At 40.7% G+C, this 22,973-nt stretch overlaps 1 protein-coding gene across 1 annotated transcript in view; it reads left to right on the top strand.

Moving 5' to 3' along the window:
* The window catches only part of LOC127581525 (ribosomal protein S6 kinase beta-1-like), a 60,235-nt gene that overhangs the window by 31,805 nt on the left and 5,457 nt on the right, over positions 1-22,973 (top strand). Inside the window, 8 exon segments of the mRNA XM_052036008.1 lie at positions 525-625; positions 2,997-3,087; positions 5,316-5,406; positions 7,850-7,957; positions 10,252-10,314; positions 11,176-11,253; positions 15,124-15,231; positions 19,762-19,874. Of these exon segments, the coding sequence (XP_051891968.1) occupies positions 525-625; positions 2,997-3,087; positions 5,316-5,406; positions 7,850-7,957; positions 10,252-10,314; positions 11,176-11,253; positions 15,124-15,231; positions 19,762-19,874 (753 nt within the window).

The raw sequence follows: 22,973 nt of genomic DNA, 5'->3' as shown, positions 1-22,973 counted from the left end.
CACCCTGGGACACAATAAAGTTTTGTTTCATTTGTGAGATGCCTTAAACCATCTTGCATTTTTGATTGAGGTGAGCATGCATCTTTAATAGATTTGATATAGCTGACAAGTGATGCTTAAGGTGAATGCCGTCAAAATTATGGCCTCATAAGGTTTTTTTTTGGGGTAACCCCTTGTATTGGTGGGTGTTGGGAGAATTGGGGAGGAGTTAATAAGTATGTAAAAGAAAATAGTTAGGAAAATAAGTGAAGGAATGGGATTGATGGGGTAAATGGCCTCATGTTTTGTGAAATATAAAAGCTAAACTAATGTGTGAAAATCAGGCTGTTTCACTGGGATTGTAGAACATCTACCCATTCTGCAATGAAAAATGTAAAGTAAATGTACAGTGATTTTAAATTAAAAAAATTTTGAACTATTAAAAGTTTCAACTATGACTTTACATAGAGCTTTAGAAATTTGTTCATCTAGGATAATTTTTAATAAGCTACTAAAATGCTTTTTTTCCCCTTCTCAAATTTAAGCTTTTATCTAGCGGAAATCTCAATGGCTTTGGGGCACTTGCATCAGAAAGGTATTATCTACCGTGACTTGAAGCCAGAAAACATCATGCTCAATCATCAAGGTAAAAGGAAGCTTGGCAAATTGTGTTCATTGAACTGAGCGCAGTTGTGGATGGGTTGATTTTTTTTTCTTTTTATAAAGGCTGTATTTAAGCCAATTTTTCATTGATTTATAGTTGTCGGCTAAATCTGCTTTCAGATTTAAATTGCTGATTTGAAATCGTTATTTTGTTTTGATCTCTTCGTTCTTTCCCCTTCCTCTACCCACCCAGCCCTCATTCATTTAATGGACTGTAGTTAATGTATTTAAAATTCGTTTTAGATTCAGCTTAAAACAAAATAATCTAAACTGTGTCGGTGTTCACTGTTCAAATAGATTTATAAGAAGATTTTGTATTGAGTTTTATTCAAATTCTTGTTATAATAAACGAGGCAGTGAATAAACTGCATATTTGTATCTCTGATGAACTGCATAGTCTCAGCTGACCAAGATAAAGCAGAAACCAGCAGGCAGATCTTTGTCAGTGCCCATTTTGGAGCCAGCAGTGCTCTGACTCCAGGGCGCTTAGCTGTCAGTTTAACTGGGTATAAAGCTAACGCCTTCAGTATCCACAGTGTCAAGACCAAGAATGCACAATTTCGAGGTTTCTGCTATACCATTCAATGTTAGACCTCATTGAGGGCCAATTTGGATGAAATGGTTCAGTATGGTGTAAAGGTTGACCCAAAGCTAATTAATTTTGCATTCTCTTGAGTTGTTGCCTTCATACTGCTGCAAGATTTTCATTGCCCCACCACCAGAAGTTGAATGAATAGTTTCAGTGAAAGGGAGACCTCAAAAATTTCACCTTACACCTGCCAGAGATACATCTGACTTTTTATTAAACTCATACAAAAAGTCTTTGAAACTCTAGTCTGCTGTATGCACCTTGGTTTAAATTGCTTCAACTGTAACTGCTGACTGAAGAGTTGGTGGAGAAGTATTTTGGGCTGACTCTTTATTCTGCTGAAATCTAAAAGAGCATAATCACAGCTCACTTCTGCAGCTGCTGAAATGGTAGCAGGTGTAGCATATCTTAAAAGTAAATTGACTGCATCAGCCCCACTTCTGACTTTCTGAGTTGCATCTCTGTTATCAGAGAATTTAGCACCTACATATAAGGCTGGGTAATGAGTAGGGGTTATACAATGAAGGGAGTATTTGATTATGAAGGTAAATGTGTGCTACTTTTGCAAAAGGATCATGGAAATCTGATCCAGGATTATAGCACTCTGAAGTATAACTGAGAGGAGCAAATTGTTCTGTTGGGCTTGCGCCGTGGTGTCTGACATAGTCTGAGGACACGGTTATAAATTCATTTTGTGGAAAAGGTGGAGCACACTAAAAAGGTACCTGAACAGTTATAGTTCTGTTTTGTTCTTTTTCAATCTTTTTATTAGTTTTCAAATTAATACAGATTGATATATAGCATCAATATTTATACATGTAATACGAAGAGATCAGGATAACAATCATAGCATAGCTAATCATAAAGAACAATAAAATATAAAAAAAAATCTGTAGATCCAACAATCTCTTAGTAAATGAATATACTATAAAGGAAAGAAAAAGATTTATTATATAAATTTTTTAAAAACCCAAATCAATAAGAAAAACTGTAAACAGTATAAACTAAACAAAAAAATTTTTTTTAAAAAAACAAACAACAAAAAAAAAACTGGGCTAAAATTTCTCAGTAGAAACAGAGCAATACTATGTTGTCAAGTCCGTTCCTCCAAGTTGGAAAGTTATTGAAAGGGGATCTACATCATGTGAAAATATTGAATAAATGGACTCCAAATTTAAGCGAAGGATCGACAGTACCACTTCTAATTTTTTCCAAGTTTAAACATGATATAGTTTGAGATGGTTCTGTTTTGTTATTCAAAGTTACAGGATCAGACATCCTGTTCTATTTTTGATCAGAGAAGGTTTTTTCTTTTTTAACAATAGGGGCTTTCTCTTTAAATGTCCCTTGCTCTTGCTGAATAAAATGGATAAAATCAGGTGAAACAAAAATATGATTGGGCTCCATTATAATACCCTCCAAGCAGTCTGATATTTGCCATCTACAACATGAATAACAGCTACTTGAGGCTATTGATATCAGGAACTATATTCCAACAAGGGTTGAAAATTTCAGGAGAAATTGAGCAGAAAAATGGTCAAACAATGCTGTGGAGGGATCAGAGAGAGCAAATATGTTGATTCTGGTTAAAGATTTGTTTCAATAATCTACCTAGAATTTAGCACTTGGTAATCTAACAGGGTAGCTGGCTATTGGGTGTGCCTTGAATTGCTTGAAACTTGTCATCCGATTGCTGCCTCGTCATTATCCTAGGTAGTTCCTTCTGCATGCACTGTGGTCACCATATGTCTGTTCTTTGTTTCAGGGCATGTTAAACTAACAGATTTTGGATTATGTAAAGAATCTATTCATGATGGTGCGGTGACTCACACCTTCTGTGGTACAATAGAGTACATGTAAGTCTCTTTACAAACAAGTTTTTGCCTGGAAATGTAGTGTCTGTAGAGAATGCTGTACAGTTGAGATCTTTTATAGATTTGAATCCTTTACCCCTGATAACAATACCTTTCTTTGGGTTATAAGGAAACTAAGTGGAATACATTGTGATTATTTTGTTTATTTGAATCTTCCCCCTTATCATTTGTTTTGTTTCCTGGTTAGGGTGACCTAATGTCTCTCCTTTTTCTCATCCTCTTTCCCCGCCCCCCCCCCCCCCCCCCCCCCCCCTCACCGACTCACTGTTCAAACCTCCATCCTGGTGATGTCCTCTGGAAAACATCCTAAACCAAGGCTCAATCAGTCTGCTTGCAGTTCTGGTGGGGTCGGGGAGGAAAACACTTTGCACTTTCCTGTTAGTTGACTAACATTCATTCATTAACCACTTCCATAAAGAATATATCAACTGGTCACTTAGCTCCTTGCTAATGTATAATGGCGGCTGTTAACCTGAATCTGACTTTAGTTTGGAGCAATTCATTAAACGTGAAGTTCTTTGTAAATTGAGGCACATAAATATCTAATGTAAAACCTCTTCTTGAAAATGCTATTTAGAACAGATTTAATTTTAATGTTACAAATGCATGTTAAAATGTGCCTTATTTGCGTCTTTTACCTTGTATAATTACCCAGATGACTCTATCATTGGTATTGGTTTATCATTGTCATGTGTACTGAGGTGCAGTGAAAAGCTTGTCTTACAAACCGATCATACAGGTCAATTCATTACACAGTGCAGTTACATTGAGTTAGTACAAAGTGCATTGATGTAGTACAGGTTAAAAGCAGTAACAGTACAGAGTAAAGTGTCATAGCTACAGAGAAAGTGCAGTGCAATAAGGTGCAAGGTCACAACAAGGTGCAAGGTCACAACAAGGTAGATCGTGAGGTCATAGTCCATCTCATTGTATAAGGGAACTGTTCAATAGTCTTATCACAGTGGGGTAGAAGCTGTCCTTAATTCTGGTGGTACATGCCTTCAGGCTCCTGTATATTCTACCCAATGGAAGAGGAGAGAAGAGAGAATGTCCCGGGTGGGTGGGGTCTTAGATTATGCTGGCTGCTACACCAAGAGGGGAGGCTGGAGTCCCAAGGAGGGGAGGCTGGTGTCCGTGATGCGCTGGGTTGTGTCCACAAGGCAACTCTTTGCAGCTTCTGCATGCAGCAAAGAGTTTGAACTTTAAGTACCGTGCATCCGACAGGCAAGGCCAATATCACGCCTTGATCAGTTTATTTTTGACATGCACTTAAGTGATGCCGAAAGATCCATTGCATTATGTCACGTTCACCAACTCAAACTATCCCTTCAGAAGGACCCCAAAACTTGGCGCCTCTTGACATGTCCCGTTGAGGTATCCAAATTGGTAGAATAGGCTGTATATGAGTTAGTGAGCACAAAGACCAATCCTTCATGATCTCCTGTTGTGGAGAGTAGCGATTGTGGGTTGTGGATGAGGTTGGTAGAGGAGATTTGAATAGAGGGGTTGGGGTGTTTGGAAAGAATTTGTGGGGTCAGACTACAGGGATAGAGAGGATTGTGGCGTGTGGGAGTTGGATAGTTTGGAGTTGGTGGGGAAAGGATATGAATATTGTCGAGATTGGAGTGGGGTCTTGCTTGAGGACTGGACAGATTGTTGGGCCCGAGGATATTGGCAGTGGGCTTGGGGTTCAATAACAATGGAATGTTAAAAGACACCAAGAGAAGACCGCAAGCCTTGGGCTGGCTAGAAGTGACTTGGCATTACCAACCTGCTTCGTGCACTTGTGCCTGGTGCAGTTTTGCACAGGTGGCATAAGTTGAACATAGTATACTGTTAGATGTTGCTTACATCATTTTACCTCCCTGAAGTGGCCTGTTCCTTGTGCATAGGGAGCTGTGCACAACTATTTTGGTGTGCAGTGTTCTGCTCCAACCTGAGTGTTGCTTCAAGCATGAGTTTGAGCATTCTTGGTTTAGACGGCATCCTTTATTTGAATCCCAAGATGATCCGGCATGAACTTGGAGTTGGGTTAAGAAAACTGTCTTGATGCTGTGGAGAACATGGATTTCTTCATCAGAGTGCAATTTGCATACTTCTAATGGAAAATGTACATGAGAGCTAGCTTCTCTCATTCCCTTCATTTCATTGTAACAGAACAAAGCTGAAGAGAAATCAGATTTTTTTTGTCCCTTTTTGTTTTCCCTCAGGGCACCAGAAATTTTAATGAGAAGTGGACACAATCGTGCTGTGGACTGGTGGAGTTTAGGAGCCCTAATGTACGACATGCTGACGGGAGCAGTAGGTGCACAGTTTAAAAACTGCATGCTTTTAATTCTTTCAGTGTCCAGTGCCACTCTCCATTTTGAAATACAATGTAATTTTAAATCATTATCACTTGTGTCCACTGGTTGACCACCCAATGTATGATATGAGAAATTTTATTACTGTCCTTCCCTAGGAATAATTGACCACAAGACCTTAATAAGATAAAATTCTCCAGCAAAATAGTGTCACTGTGGTGCTTAAAAGCATAATGGGGATGTGTAATGATTGGGGTAGTGAGGCACACCATGGAGATTTGGTAGAGTTGAATTCGCTATGTCAGGATGCTGATAATACTGGATATTGGTATTATGATTAGTGGGTAACCTAATAATGAGGCCACAGGACTAGTAGCTCTTCAAACTTGTTAGCTTGTAAAATTCTAGCAGGAAGAAGTAGCAGGCAGATAGTTGCCTGGATTCCATGAGCTTCACAGCAAAGCCTGAACAATGGTTGGTTTTGGTATGAGAATCAGAAGTAACATAGGTTATTTGGCAGGGATATTGTTTCAAGCTTTGTCTATGCTAAGTATAATTCAAAAAATTGATGTGTCAATTGCTTATGGACTTTATCCTTTTAAAATAAAAAGAGTACTTCTACCTTGTGGGGTGCAAATGTATTCAGGTGTTTATCCACCCGCCCCCCCCAAAGATATTCTGATTTCTCGTGTTCCTTTCCCTTAGTCATAGAGCTTTTCAGCACAGGAAACAGGCCCTTTGGCCCAACTCATCCATATCGACCAAGTTACCTAACTGAGTTAGTCACGTTTGGCCTATATCTCTCTAAACCTTTCCTATCCATGTACCTGTCCAAATGTCTTTTTAAGTGTTATAATTTTACCTGCCTCTACAGCTTCCTCTGGAAATTTTTTCCAAACGTGCACCCTCTTCTGTGTGGAAAAAGTTGCCCCTCAGGTCCTTTATAAATCTTTGCCCTCTCACTTTAAACCTATGGCCTCTAGTTTTGGACTCCCCTGCCTTTTTGGGGAAGGGACTGATGCAGGACTGTTCAAATGTTCTGAAATAATCTGGCCCTCGCCGAAACTAAATTAAGAATTTACTTTGTTTTTGCTCTGCTTGCCACTAAGTATTCCTAATAAGTGCAAGTCCTTTGGATTGTCGAGGTGTTCATGTATTTTGTCTACGTGTAATGTTTTTTTGAAAAAAATTCATCTTCAAGCAGCCTTGGGTTTTATTGTTGAAACCAAACTTCTGTTCAAAGATTGCGGTCTAGGTGTGAACCAAAGCTCGAAAAAAGGCAAATCCATCAACACGTGCACTAAATCCTTTCCAGCCAAATAGGTTAATTCTCACACTTTAAGATATGATGACAAATGCATGGTGTAATCATATTATCATCTTTAAATTGTGCTACATGTGGTATATCAGTTATTTAGCTGACACCGCCCTATTACAGGAAGGATGTTGTCATGAAAAGGTCTCATGAAGATTCATTAGAATGATATGAAAATTGAGTTTGCCGTAAATCTCAAATTGTGCGTGCTTTAAAGGAAAAAGATGAACCAAAAGATAATACATTGAGGTCTTGATTGAGATGATCACACATTTAAGTGAATTGATCAGAGACACATGAATTCAGGATTGTCACTGGCAGTGAAAAGTTGTTAATTAACAGATCCATTTCATCCCTTGCCACCTTACTGTTGTTCTTCCCCAAGGTCTTGTGCTAATCCCTGTAACTCTGCTGTTGGACACTTGATGGACAGAACTGGTGTGCTTCTGGTTGGCTTCCACCATTTTTGGGTTAAGAAACAAAAGCAGCCAAAAATCCCTTTTCTTCCCCTCCCATTGACTTCCATAAATAAGAGCGGGGTTGTACTGTGCTTTAATGTGCAGTTCAGTGATACTCATTGTTTAAAGCTGCTGAATGGCTATATCTGGAACAGACAGGGAGAGTGGCACAACAGTAAGAATCCCTTTTGCTCTATCTTGTCTTTCATGAATATTTTTCTGTAGAAGATTTGTAGATAAGAATTTTCAATTAAGTGATTTCTTTTAATGCTTTTGCAGTGTTCCAAAATAGTAAAATTGATATACATTTCCAGCTTTACACAAGAAAGAGGTGTGGGTTTTGGTGATGCCGGGGCAGAGTGAATCCGTGATTTAATTATCTATTGCGTTTGTGTGGTTCTTTGTACTATGTTTAAAGCAGAGTGATTTGGGCAAAATTTTCTACTCTTCCTTTTCTAAGAAGGAAAATTTCAAGGTGAGAGTAGGAAACCAATAAATTATCAAGTTTATCCTACTAAATAATTTGTGGCTTCAAATTTTAAGGCTTTATTTAAAGTGCTTTTGGTTATTAATTGAGTTATTTTTGTTTGATAATTCAGACTTTATAAAAAAAAAGTCTTTCTTTCAAATCCTGGTTTGTTGATTTATGCTTCATAAATTTTGCCTAGCCCCCTTTCACTGGCGAGAACAGGAAGAAGACTATCGATAAAATCCTGAAGTGTAAACTCAATCTGCCACCCTACCTCACACACGAAGCCAGAGACCTCCTTAAAAAGGTATTCTATCTGATATTCTAACTACTGAACCAGTCAGAAAGGTCTTTGCGATAGCTAGCTTGTAGATACGTTGAATTGTTGGCAAAAGTGGTTATTGAGGGAAATAATGTTCCGTGAAATCCGACCTTAGTAAATCAGATCAGTACCTCTTCTTGAGAGATGACTGTGGTTCCTTCAAGCTTGTTTATTTGATGTGGTGTTGGGTTGGAAACCACCAGTATTCCCTGGATTTGAACCTTTGCAGTACTGGAGGAGCAGCTCTCGGATTTGAAGTCAGGGTCAGGATTGGCAGTGATTACCTTCCCTTAGGGTCATCTTTGGAATTCTCTACCGCAGTGAGCTGCTGGGGCAGAGACATTGAGAATATTGAAAGCAGAGATAGACATGTTTACTACAAGGGAGTTGGGGGAGGGGTATTTGGTTAGAGAAAATTGCTTGAGTAGAGTTAAATGCTTCAGATTTCCATAGAAGTTGTTTGTCACCATCTCTCTTCATCTTGCATTAAAAATAGGACCTCAAAATTTGGGAGTGAAATTGTGATTGGTGGCACCCATTGTTTGGTTGATCTAGTCATCGTTCAAAGACTCTGATGTCTAAGGCTTCCATGTATACTTCTGACAAGAATAGTTCCTGGCACCATCTAGGTACAGTACGTGAAGTGACCGTAATTTGTGTCTTTAACGACCATTAAGCCCTCGTTTGTATTGACAATAGTTTGATGCCTGCTTCTGGGTCCATGCTGCCCTTTCTGTTTACCCTGAGGCATCCACTCCTGATTTGTCACTGAAGTCAGCTATTAAGTAGCACTGAAATATATAAGAACATCAGAAATACGAGTATTAAAAATCTTTGCTCCACCATTCAGTGAGATGATGATTGACCCAGTCTTGACCTCAGCTTTACTTCCTTGTCCCTATCTTCCCCATACCCTTATAGTGCAAATGCTTGTCAGTCTCCACCTTGACTATAGTCAATGACTTTGCCCTGGTAGCTCACTGGGGAAGAGAATTCCAAAGGTTCATAACCCTCTGAGGGAAGGAACTTGTAATTGCTGCCATTCCCAATGCTGACTTTAACTTCCAGAGAGCCTCCTCCAGTACTGCCTAGCCGATCTGCTACAACACTGCCAGTGCCTACATTCTGCTTACCCCATCTGCCTTCAAAGCCTTAGGCCCACCTATTCCTGCAGTCACCTGTAACTTGGAGCAAGAACCTGTGAGGAGGATTCCTACAGCAACATTCACATTGTGAAAAGTCCAAGTCCCAAAATGTCCAGCTTTTTGGACCTGCAGTTGGTGCAAGATGGTTACACTGTGAGGAAAACACTCAAAAATGAATTGGCCTCGATTTCTAGGCCCCTGCTTCCATCCTTTTTTTCATTTGTAATGAGCCCCATGAATTCCTTCAGTCATTCACGTGGACCATAGTTGATCTGTAGTGTCAGTTCTTCAACTTAGTCTCATTTGTCAGCAGGCTTTTAAATTTCACTGCTTAGTTATTCTTCTCTCCATCCCCCTTTAAACCATTATTTCAACTCATGACCCAGTTGAAAAGGCAGAGGTAGATATTCTTGATAAGATGATGGAGAGATGATGGGGAAGGTTACTGCCAGTAGAAGAGGACATGGAGGTATGATTACAATCAGATCAACTGTGGTCTTAAGTGGCACAGCGTGCTTGACAGGTCAAATGGCCTACTCCTAATTTTGATATTTCTTCTCTCCGTCTCATTGACAGGTTGTCTCACTGCTGAACCACTGTACACAGGGATTTTCCTCCTGTTTGCCCCATTCTGTTGTGGATCCTGTTGTCCCTTCAGCTTTAAGGAAGGTTTTGCAGGATTATGTTGGGCATTGTTGTGCGGGGATTAGCGTACAGCTGTGACCCCAATAGCGAATGAGGCAAAACCAGGAAGTGTTGGAAATCGCAGCAGATCAGGTGGTGTCTGTTAAGAGAAATTGTCAATGATTCTAGTCCTGAAATGTTGACTTTTTCTCGTTTCACAGTTGTACCTGGACTGTTGCGTGTTTGTGGCATTTTTGCTTTTGTTTCAGGTTAACAGCATTTGCTTTGATAGCTTCACCCATTGAATGAGATGTTTTTGTAATGTCTCTAAAACACCATGTGGTGTAGGGTCAGAACTCTAGGTGTGACTTGCCAAAAACAGAATCAGGAACTCAAATAACAGAACTGTACCTCTTTATTGAAACCAAGCCCTTCAACAATTTTACCCATTTTGAATTTCCAACTTCATTTTCATAGGACATCAAACTTAATATTTGCTTTTTGTTTCAGCTGCTAAAAAGGAATGCTTCGTCACGACTTGGAGCTGGAGTTGGGGATGCAACTGATGTCCAGGTATGTTTGCAGCAGAGGCTTTGATACACATCAGTATCATATTCAGTTACCAGATTTCTTGCTTGCTATCACCTTTTAACTTATGACTGTGATAATAGCTTAAAGATACAGGTAAGCCTCACTGACCAAAAGCAGAGGAGTTGATAGCAACTAATTCACTACTCCTTTTCCAAATTCCCCTCTCCTCCTGCTGCATTGCCCTTTTACTCCCTTGTTTCTGATTGAATTGTGTACTGCTTTCACATGATTTTCTACTGTTATTTGTATCTGCATTATATACATTGATTGTAATAGTTTTAAATGTGTTGAGAGAAAACTTTTCCCCCAGCTTTATTGTGTATCAGAGCCGATTGAGGTACTTGGGGAAGGGGCCTTGGGATTATGCTGCCTGAGCCTACCTAATCTGGAGCTCGCCGCAACTTGAGGGTGTGGAGGGGCAGAAAAATAGTGCCCCACCCCACCCCAGACTCCTGTATGGGCAAATGTAAAGGGCACTTGGCTGGGTCCTTCTAGATTTTCTTTCTTGTTCTGATCCCATTTCCCTTTTCACCATCATGACAACTTTCCAATATCTCCACTGTGCGATCCTTCAAGTGTGAACCTTAGCATGAATAGCGCAAATTTTTTTTTGTGTGGTTCTTTGGATTTAAGAGCTTCTTTTACGCCCCACTATTAGAAATTGATGCCAGTTGTAGTACCTACACTTCCGACAGACTAGGAATAAAAATTGGTGTTTCGCTATTCCCCTTTCATACCAGAGGACGGGTCTCTTCTTCCATAGTTGCTTTTGTATTAAGCTACTTATTCTCTTGGGTTCAAGGATCTCTGGTCCCTTTTAATGACTCGATATGTTTAATACAGGCTCATCCTTTCTTCAGACACACAAACTGGGAGGATCTTTTAGCTCGTAGAGTTGAACCACCTTTCAAGCCATTTCTGGTAAGTGTAACCTCATTTCCTCATTGCTTTTTGCTTCCGCAATATTGACAGCTGGGGTGCAAATTTGCAGATGAACAATGTCCTTTGTTTCTATATACCGTTTCAAATGAGATAAATGTACAATGGATGCCAGTTAACTGTTTGGGATGCTGGGGGTCTGCTGTTGAATTTACATCAAGCAGACCCCAGGGCTACGAACTAGGCATTGGAATCCTCCATTTTACTCATCCCTAATCCAAGGAACCAAGGGTATTTACTGTCCATGTATTACCACAGAGCAAACTCAGCAGAGGGCGGGCATTGTATTTGCACTCTTCCTGGGCTTTTGGATTAGCTACATAAAAGTTCAACTTGGTTCTTGGGGTTTTGATTAATTTAATTTTATTAAAAAGAAAGTCAGTAATAAAAAGTGCTGGGGGAATAGTAAAGATTTTCTGGTTACCACAGTTCATGACCTCGATGTCCCATGTAATTTGCAGCTAACAAAATACTTGAGGTTGGATCATTTGTGGAAACACGGCAGAGGAAATTGTACACTGGCCCATGAAAAATGTTCAAATAGATGACAGATAATCAGTTAATGGTGTTGGTTGAATGCTGAATATTGGCTAGGCACATGCAATGCTTATTCTGAAGCATGCTGAGGGATTGTTTTTCCATCCAATTCAGTGAGCAGTCAATGTAGAACTTGTCTGAAAGATGGAACCACGACACACTTCTCGCAAAGGCTTGCATTGGTATGGCGCAATTCTCTGTTCTGAGACACCCCAAAGTACTTCACAGCCAAAGTGGTTTTGATACGTAGTCATCATTATAATGTAGGAACATGACAAGCAATTTGCAAGCTCCCAGAAATTGCAAATTATTAAACAGCAGATAAATCTGATCTGATGATGTTGGTTGAGGGATAAATTTTGGCCAGGACATTAGGACAGGTGTCCTCGATTAGTAATTCAATGACGCCCTGGCCCTGAGTACAGATGGTGGAATCATAAACTTGGTTTGGCACAGGAGGCAGCCGTTTGGCTTCACTCTGTGTTAGCTTTTTATAGGTACAAATCCAGTAATCCATAGAAATAAATGTTCGATACTATTTGCCTTTCTAATTGCTGCATCTGTGCAGTAACCTTTGGTGATTCATGTTCTAAGACACCAAAGTCCCTCAGAGCACCAAGACCTTCCAAATTCTCACCATTTGAAATGTACTCGGCAATTCTTTTTTTCTCTACCAAGTGGACGATGCCACTTTTTTTCATCTGCTATGTCTTTTGTACATTCTCTTAGCTTGCCTGTATCCCCCTTAAGCTCTTCTGCATCCTTGCCACCTACATTGCGGCACAGCTTTGTATCAGCAGCAGATTTGGCTCTGTTGCAGCTGATATATCATCCAAATGATTGCTATAGATTGTGAGCATGAGAGACCCTGGCACCCCTTTGGTCATAGCTCCCAGCCTGAAAATAACCCATTTATTTGTACTGTTTTCTGTTTGTTCACTTATCCTTAATGCCAGACTATTATCTATAAATGCACTGTAAATTTGTGCAATAAACCATGTACGATATCTTATCGAAGGCACCTGAAAGTTCAAATCCACCACAACGGCTGGTTTGCCATCATCTCTTCTGCTAGTTGCAAACTTAAGCTCTGATTTGCTTTTGAAGACTGCCCCGTCATTCAGTACAATTCTGCTGATCTATGCTGGCCTCAACTCTTCCGCTCTGCCAGTTTCCCCTTAGCTTTCCATTCTATACTTCAAAACTATATCTATTTGCACTTTAAATACATTTAAGATCTAGCCTCCACAATGCTCTGTGGTAGAGAATTCCAAGGATACGCAATGCTGCAAAAAGGAATTTCTGCACATCTGAGTTCTAAATGACTGGCCCCTTGTCTTCTAAGCATTTAATATGTTCCAACATTTTCCCTTCTATTGATGTCGGGATGATTGGTTTGTACCTCCCCGTTTAGTCTCTATCTGCTACCTTCCAATCTGTGGGAACTGTTCGAAAATCCATGCATCTACTTTCTGCATAGTCGCCACCTTAAATCCTAGATGTAGGTCATCAGATTCTGTGGATTTATGGCCTTTCAGTACCATTAATTTCTCCAATACTTTCCTGAACTCATGCTGATATCGTGGGGCTACTCAATTCTCCACTATTTCACGAATTTTCTATCTTGTCTTCTGTGAAATCTGATTCCCTAGCTTTCTTCCTGACTTTGTAACTTTTTCTTTAATTACTTATCTAATTTGCTTTTGAAAGCCACAATTAATTCTTCCACTGCCCTTACAAGGAGTGCATTCAAGATCACACACAGTATACTTGTGTGAAGAAGCTTTCCTCGCCTCTCCTTTTGCTCCTTTGCAGTCATCTTGAATCTGCCTTCTCTGATTTGTGACCTTTCCACCATTATGAACTCTTTATTTGCTTCACAAGGTTGAATACTGCAAACTAATCTCCTTTCAACCTTCTCAGCTCGAAGGAGAGCAATTCTGCCTTCTGAGGTCGGTCTCTCCTGGAACCATTCTCTGCCTCCTAGGCCTTCATTTTCCCTTGAATTGCAATGCCCAGATTTGGACATGCTACTTGTGACCAAACTAATGTTTTATGATTTTTCATCATCTCTTCTGCCACCACAAAGAACTGGATCAAAATGCAGTTTTAATAAATTTACTTTTTAAACACTGGGATAGTGTGGTGTAATAATATTGAAACTGGCTTAGTGACCAGAAGTTTTGATTTCATGTTCTACAGTTATAGGTAACGAAATGGAATTCAATGAATCTGGTAATATGACACTATGATATAAATGTTTACCAGCCTTTTGCAGAGGCCTAAATTGTTTACTTGTGGCTGAGTTGATACGACCTTCACGTGATCATTGTTTACACGACAGAATTTGTCTGACGTTCTCTAAAGTGGCCTGGCATGAGCATAGAATAAAACCCCCAAGAAATGTTAGCTTTTGGAGGCCTGGTACCTGAAAACACTTCCGAATCGAAGAGATAGAAAAAATCCCTAACATTATACAAAATTGTAATTGGTAGGATTTGAACTTGCAGTGAAACTCAATGGATACTAATGTCACTTTAACCAACTGCCTGGTAACTAAATGTTGGTTGCATAATTTTTTAGACTCAAGATAACACGCACAACTTCAAATAGCTGCTAGTGTAATGTGCTTGGGTTGAGCATCCTTGCAAATGATCCTTCAATTTATGTACCATCCTGCTGCTGAAATCAACTCTGTGTATACTTAGGATCAAAACCCTAACCCTGGTGTAACATGATGGACTCACTAAATAACATATCTGATATATCAGCACAACTTCTCCCTTGTATATTTTGGAATCTTGCTTTGGTTCACTTTCCATTAGCTTCATTGTGAATTCTATTATTTACCAGCATCCCCTTCAGCCTTTCCCATGGGGGGTGCTTACGATAGGTTAGCACAAATTAAAACACTGCAAGATTTGGAGTGTCCCCTGCTGATGGGGAGGAATAGAGATCTTGCAGAATTAGTGTCTCTGAGAGCTTGGCTTTCTCCTACTCTTGTCGCATGCCCATAGATTTCCTATCTTGCTCTGCTTCTAGAAGGAGTACCTGATGATGTGAAAGTTCTAATGAAATAATTATGCTGTTAGACTTTTTGCCAGTCACAATCTAATGCTTAAATTGTTGGGGAATTTCTGCACCAATGTAATTGTTTAGCCTTGGTGTTAACCTCGGCTCTATAGAAACAAAAGACTTTTTTTGTTCAGAGTTGTGCTGAGTATCCAGAAAAGATGAATGTGTGACAAAGGATGAGAAGATCCGAAGGATTAGTCATCCAGTTTCTAGATGAATCATGCCTTTTTTTGTCTTTAGCAATCAGATGATGATGTCAGTCAGTTTGATTCAAAGTTCACACGGCAGACACCTGTTGACAGCCCTGATGACTCGACCCTCAGCGAAAGTGCCAATCAAGTCTTCCTGGTAAGCTTACCCAATATTCCACTACCCTGGAAACACAATAAATTGCAAATGCTTGAAATTTGAACAGAAGATGCAAGAAACACTCAGCAGTTGGGCAGCATCAGAGGAAGGCGAAGCAGTTAAACATAGAACAGTACAGCGCAATACAGGCCCATCGACCCACAATGTTGTGCTGACCATTAAACCTCGCCTAAGACTATCTAACCCCTTCCTCCCACATATCCCTCTATTAGATTCCTCCATATGCTTATCTAGTAATCTCTTGAATTTGACCAATGTACCTGCCTCCACCACCGCTCCAGGCAGCGCATTCCACGCCCCAACCACTCTCTGGGTAAAAAACCTCCCTCTGATATCTCCCTTGAACTTCCCACCCATTACTTTAAAGCCATGCCCTCTTGTATTGAGCATTGGTGCCCTGGGAAAGAGGCGCTGGCTGTCCACTCTATCCTTTCCTCTTAATATTTTGTACACTGCTATCATGTCTCCTTTCATCCTCCTCTCCAAAGAGTAAAGCCCTAGCTCTCTTAGTCTCTCCACATAATACATACTCTCTAAACCAGGCAGCATCCTGGTAAATCTCCTCTGCACCCTTTCCAACACCTCCACATCCTTCCTATAATGAGGCGACCAGAACTGGACACAGTAAGTGTGGTCTAACCAGAGTTTTATAGAGTTGCATCATTACCTCGTGGTTCTTAAACTCAATCCCTCGATTTATGAAAGCTATTAACTTCAACGATTTCTCATCCTACAGATATGGTCTGATTTGCTGAGTGTTTCTAGGATTTTTTGTTTGTACCGTCTTTCTTTGCTTCTGAGGTAATTACTGTTTTATTTCATGCTGATCAAGTTGAGTGATCATTGTACTGTCTGGGTCAATGGAACAATAAATGTTGCATAAAAAGTAAATAACTTGAGTACTGTTATCCTAATGTGGTTTGGTGAACTCCAGATGGGGGAAAGGTGGCTCATGTGGAACATAACACTAAGATGGGCTATTTGGCCCATTTGTGTTGTAAACCTGGTATTATGTATGTCCATAAAAGCACAAACATTGAGTACAGCAAAAAAAGGCGCAACTCCCTACACTCTGATCTAATATTTTTTCTGTTGTTGCTCATTAATCTCAGATGTGGGGCAGTTGTTTTGTAGCATCGCTGTAACCAGGAGGAGCTTGCTTGAGGCTGTCTTGGCTTGTTTTGCACATAACATTTACAACAACGTCTCCCTGACTGCAGCTGAATCCAGGTTTGTTTGTTGAAAAAAGTCAACAAAATGCAGGAAATACTTAGCACCTCAGGCAGCATCAATGGAGAGGGCAGCAGTCGATGTTTGAGATTACAGCCTTTCTTCAGAACCAGAGAACTTTTTTTTAAAAAGTGGGCTGTGCCACCCTGTCTCAGAGTGGCTTTTTGTTGCACTATTTTGTCTACAAGTGCAGAAACATTTCTGGAATGAAGAAAATTCTGTTGTCTGTTTTGACCTTTTTTCACAGAATTTTATCTCCTGCATACAATATACCAGTGTCTAAGAGAGATCTTAATCATGTTTTTTTTTGATTGGGTATAATGGAAAGGGGCAAGGAAGGAGCTAACGTTGTTTTTGGGATGTTTCACTGAAAACATTGTTATGGATTTATTCTGTGCTTCTAAAAAAAATATTACACATTGTAGTGCCGGGGGTGTCATTCATGCCTTTGGCTGTTCATATGGAAATGCAGAGATTTGAGCACATAATTAAGGCTATGTTCTATAGTAGCACTGAATTCTGCACCATCCGAAGGCTTTGTTTACCCCCTTAGACATAAAAGATGTGCAGGGGAATTCTGCCCTGATCAAAACTTATCTTTCAAAGTCAGACTAGTTGGCCATTTATTTCCTTACAAATAGTAGTTTCTTCAAACTATGTGAATATATATACTGGTTTATTATTGTCACTTGTACCGAGGTACAGTGAAAAGCTTGTCTTACAAACCGATTGTACAGGTCAATTCATTACACAGTGCAGTTACATAGAATTAGTACAGAGTGCATTGATGTAGTACAGGTAAAAACAGTAACAGTGCAAAGTGTCACAGCTACAGAGAAAGTGCAGTGCAATAAGGTGCAAGGTCACAACAAGGTAGATCGTGAGGTCATAGTCCATCTCATTGTATAAGGGAACTGTTCAATAGTCTTATCACAGTGGGGTAGAAGCTGTCCTTAAGTCTGGTAGTACGTGCCCTCAAGCTCCTGCATCTTCTACCCGATGGAAGAGGAGAGAAGAATGAATGTCCCGGGTGGGTGGGGTCTTTGATTATGCTGGCTGCTTCACCAAGACAACGAGTGTTAAAGACAGAGTCCAAGGAGGGGAGGCTGGTGTCTGTGATGTGTCCACGACTCTCTGCAGTTTCTTGCGGTCCTGGGCAGAGCAGTTGCCGTACCAAGCCGTGATACATCCAGATAGGATGCTTTCTATGGCGCATTGGTAAAAGTTGATGAGTGCCAAAGGGGACAAACCAAATTTCTTTAGCCTCCTGAGGAAGTAGAGGTGCTGGTGAGCTTTCTTGGCCGTGTCATCTACATGATTTGACCAGGACAGGCTGTTGGTGATATTCACTCCCAGGAACTTGAAGCTGTCAACCCTCTCGACCTCAGCACCATTGATGTAGACAGGTGCATGTACACCACCCTCTTTCCTGAAGTCAATGATCAGCTCTTTTGTTTTGTTGACATTGAGGGAAAGGTTGTTGTCATGACACCATTCCACTAAGCTCTCTGTCTCCTTCCTGTACTCTGTGACTCATCGCTGTTTGAGATATGGCCTACAACGGTGGTATCATCTGCAAACTTGTAGATGGAGTTAGAGCAGAATCTGGCCACACAGTCGTGTGTGTATAGGGAGTAGAGTAGAGCGCTGAGGACGCAGCCTTGTGGGGCACGAGTGTTGAGAATAATCGTGCTGGTGGTATTGCTGCCTATCCTTATTGATTGCGATCTGTTTGTTAGAAAGTCAAGGATCCAGTTACAGAGGGAGGTGTTGAGTCCTAGGTCTCTGAGTTTGGTGACAAGCTTGCTTGGAATTATTGTATTGAAGGCAGAGTTATAGTCAATAAACAATAGTCCTAACGTATGCGTCTTTACTGTCCAGATGCTCCAGAGCTGAGCGTAGGGCCAGAGAGATGGCATCCGCTGTAGACCTGTTTTGCCGATAGGCGAATTGCAATGGGTCCAGGTTGTCTGGTAGGCTGGAGCTGATGCGTGTCATGACCAACCTCTCAAAGCACTTCATGATGGTGGATGTCAGAGCCACTGGTCGGTAGTCATTGAGGCATGTTACTTTGCTTTTCTTTGGTTACTGGGATGATAGTGGTGGTCTTAAAACAGGAGGGAACCTGAGATTGAAGCAGGGAGAGGTTGAATATGTCAGCAAATGCTTCTGCCAGCTGATCAGCACAAGATCTGAGCACGCGGCCCGGGACGCCATCTGGGCCAGGTGCGTTCCTCGTGTTCACTCTCCGGAAGACTGATCTTTACGTCCTCCAACGCGATCACAGGTTCGGCTGCGTTGGTGACTGTCAGGGTGGATGGTGACAATCCACTTCCCTTTTGTTCAAAACGCACACAGAATGCGTTACGTTCATCAGGAAGGGATGTGCTGTTGTTAGCTATGCAGCCCGACTTCGTCTTGTAGCCTGTCATGGCATGTAAGCCCGGCATACTGAATACTTGCGGTACAGACCAAAGAATTGTCAGTGGATTTCACACATGCAAATATTGAAAACTGCTGGCGATTACTCATAAGTTGAAGTATAGGATTGCGAGCTGGTTCAGACACAATGGTTAAACGAACAATTAGAAGACCTCCTGCTGGTCACACTCAGCTGGTGATTTTACTCTGGTCCTCCAGGATTGAAGTTGATCATCTCCACCATGTCACTTATGGGTGGAATTGTGTGAATGAAATGCAGTGGAGCAGTGTACATAACGGTGTATTTTTAATGTGATTGCAAGTGGCTTTGGATGCTTCAGCATAATTTGGCACTAAATAACAAAAGAATTAACAACCTGTTTAAATGATGGTGAGCTTGTTGGTAAAAATGAAGATGGATTTAGGGCGAGAACTCTTTAGAGGCCAAAGATTCCTTGCCTTTCTGGTGGTGGGTGAAAGGGGAGGGGGATTGTGTAAGGCTGAAGTCAGAGGGACAGAGAATTTGGTGGTGAGTTGTGGATATATAGTAGGCTTTTGGGATATTTTCTTTTGGCACTTGAGGAATTATGTAATGTGAGTATGAGACTAATATGGAGAAAGATCAACTCCGAACCTTTGTACCAGATCTGACCTCTGGCCCCTTACGGAATGTGTAGATAAGTTGCATAAAGACAAGGTTATGTGCTTTTGTGATTACAGCCTCCTCTTACCTTGCACTGACTAAACTCGCATGAATAATTTCACGAGCAAGATGTCGGAGGACATTGGTTGCTTATGAACTGCAGCCTGGCAAGAGAAGCTGACGGTATGACCATTTTCTTTTTTTTCTGTTTTCAGGGATTCACGTACGTGGCTCCATCAGTACTGGAAAGCGTTAAGGAAAAATTCTCATTCGAGCCAAAAATCCGTTCACCTCGCAGGTTCATAGGCAGCCCTCGGACTCCGGTGAGGTAATTTGACGCTCTCTGTGTCCTGTTGTGCCTAAGGAAGATAGGAAAAACAAGCTGGATGAGACCATTTGGCCCCTTGAGTGCTCTGCCAATAGACAGAAACATGGCTGATCTTCAACACCATTTTGTTGGCCTATCCTATATTCCCTGATTTCTGTAACATCCAGAAATCTGTCAATCTGTTTGAATGTAATCGATAACTGATCCTCTAGCCCTCTGGATACAGAATCCCAAAGATTTACCATCCTTTTGAGTGAATACATTTCTCCTCATTTCAGTCCTAGAAATGACCTGTTCATTCCATCTGTTAACCAACTCTAAATTCCCAGAACTACCCCTAATTCCATTTGGTCTAATCTGGTTCAGCAACCTTGGGTATGGCCTTCAGAAAGCCCTTTTGTTAAGTTAATACCACATTTAATTTGTCTTCAAATCCATAGTTGAATCAGTTTTCCAGTTACTAATTTGTGCCTTAATGTATATTTGTTGCAAATCAGGTATTATTTCTTCAAAAGCTAGCCATTGCCTTTTCACCGTCCATGGTAAAGTTAATGTTTTAGTTTTTTTCAGTGCACAGGCCCTATTTGCAACTCTCCTTTGATTCTGTTGCCTACTTATTTTGCTTACTAGATTTCTGACTAGCACTTCCAGCTTTGTTTCTCTCCCTCCTGGCTCTGCTGTAAGGTTCCCATCCCCCAGTCGAGCAATAGCAGTCTGCACACCTACCTCCGAGGATGTTCATCCCAGTCCTCTTGAGTTGTATCCCATCCCATCAGGGAACTCTGCACTTGTAAAACAATCCCACAGGTATTCCAGTCCTTGGTGAACTGGATATGTTTGTAGCATTGAAACCAAGAGGTTAGAAATATATGCGTAAAATGTTGAAAATGCACAGCAGGTCAGACAGGATGAAATATGGAGGTTTTGGCTGAGTTACTTCCTGAAATTAATTACAGCAAAAAAAAGCCCTTTGGTTTATCAATACCTTGGGAAACATGCTGGTGAAATGGGCAGATACCTTGCACTGGAAATAAAATGTAAAGAACTATGAAATAATTTGCGGGAAAATTTAATCATGGGGAATTTAATCTATATGTAGATTGGACAAGTCCTCCACTTTAATAATTTGACAGATTGATGGACTTGTGCAAGAAGTTGATTGGGAAGACCGTGATGAGGAACCAAGTAGGAGAAGACTATTTTAGGTCGAGCATTGCGCAATGAGAAACAGTTAATTAACAATCCTGTTGTAAAGGGGCCTCTAGGGATGTGTCCATAAGATACTAGAATTTTAGATTTGTAAGTAGTTTAGTTAATCCAAAACTACTAGTGTAGTTAATTAAATCTAACAAAAAGAGAACTACAAAGGTATGAGTGGCTTGTTGGCTGTGTAACATCAGTGGAAGGAAAAATGTCGGAATCTAGAAAAGAATAATGGTTTGAGCAGGGTCAGCATGGTTTTCTGTAAGGAAAATAACTTCAATCTTTTGAGTCTGTGACTAGGAGAATAGATGAAGAACTAGTGGATGTGGAGTATCTAAATTTTTTAAAAAGGTCCCACACAGGATGGTGGGCACGGTTAGAGCATGTGGATTTGGAGGTAATATACGAGTATGATGACAATTCATTCTCTGGTTCATAGGCTGGGATCGGCGCTCGGGCCCCAGTCACTCAATATCTCCATTAACAATTCAGCTGAGGGGACCAAATGCCATAATTTCAAGTTTGATGATACAAAACTCAGTGGGATTTCAAGGAAGGGGATATAGACAAACTACATGGGCAAGAACATAGCAGGTGGAATACATTATGAAAGAATGTGAGGTGATCCACTCATGTGCTCAGAACAGAAATGCTTGGTATTTTAACTGTGTCAGATTGGGAATTAATGTTTAGATGGCTGTACACGAGAAAGTTAACTTGCAGATGCAGCAGCAATTTGATAGGCAAATAGTATGTTGGCCTTTATCACTAAAGATGATTTGCATACAGGAGTTAAGGTATCTAACTACAATTACATAGGGCCTTGCTTTGGTGCCTGCAATATTGTGTACGGTTTTGATCTCCTTGCCTTAAAAGAAGGATATACTTGCCATGGAGGGAGCATAATAAAGATTCATCAGATTGTTCCTGATGTGGTGGGTTTGCCATGTGAAGAAATTGAGCATGTGAAGTTGGCCTGTATTCCCCAGAACTTTGAAGAATGAGGTGATCTTACTGAAAGATACAAAACTTTTGGAGCAGGGTAGCGATGGGGAGGACGTTGGCTCTGACTGAAGAACTACTGTCTGAGTAAGGGGTGGGCTGTTTGGGACAGATGAGAAATTATCACTCAGCATGGTGAATCTTTGGAATTCTCTACCTGGTAGTAACTCAGTTATAGTGTAGGAAAATGGAGACTCCGTGTTACGGCCATTTGGGTAACGGGAATTTGCCCTTGCAAAATTCACAAATAGCTACCCAAAAAATTGAGAGATGGAATAAAATTCACTGACAGAATTTATGTGGGGTAAAAAAAAGTCAATAAATAACTTTTTTCTGCTTGCGTTTCTTGATGCACACACAGATGATGGAGCCTTGCATTATGGAAAATTGCAATACTAATCATTTTCTAGGGACACAACCACCCCCCCCCCCCCCCCCCCAATAAGTCACCTGTATAGATTAGCTATGATCTCAATGAACAGTGGAGCTGACTTGAAGGGCTGGATAGCTTACTTCTGGTCCTAATTCTTATGTACTCAATTTTTGGAAAGGATAAGGGAAGCCAACATCATAGTACAATTGTTTCATGCCAGACTACCAGGGCTAAGTACACAGTTATCAGAGGCTGATGGGAAATTGGAGCAAGCAAATTATGTTGACTTTTTTCTAAAATATTTGTTTGTCCTGGCTGGAGTATTGCTGCAGACTTCCCATGGATACTAGGCCCATAGAATGCAGGTGAGATCTAGCGTGGTACGAGGAATGAAAGGCATCATTTACTTTGAGAGACGAGAACCTCGGGTTCTGTGAAGGTGAGAGATGTTTCAGTGGAGATTTGATAGAGGTATTGAAAATCCTCGAAGGTTTTGATAGAGAAAATGACACATTTTTAGT

This window comes from Pristis pectinata, chromosome 21, assembly GCF_009764475.1.
Source record: "Pristis pectinata isolate sPriPec2 chromosome 21, sPriPec2.1.pri, whole genome shotgun sequence".
Classification (NCBI taxonomy): Eukaryota; Metazoa; Chordata; class Chondrichthyes; order Rhinopristiformes; family Pristidae; genus Pristis; species Pristis pectinata.
Note: the sequence above shows the minus strand (reverse complement) of the source record. Positions and strands in the feature narration are given on the sequence as shown.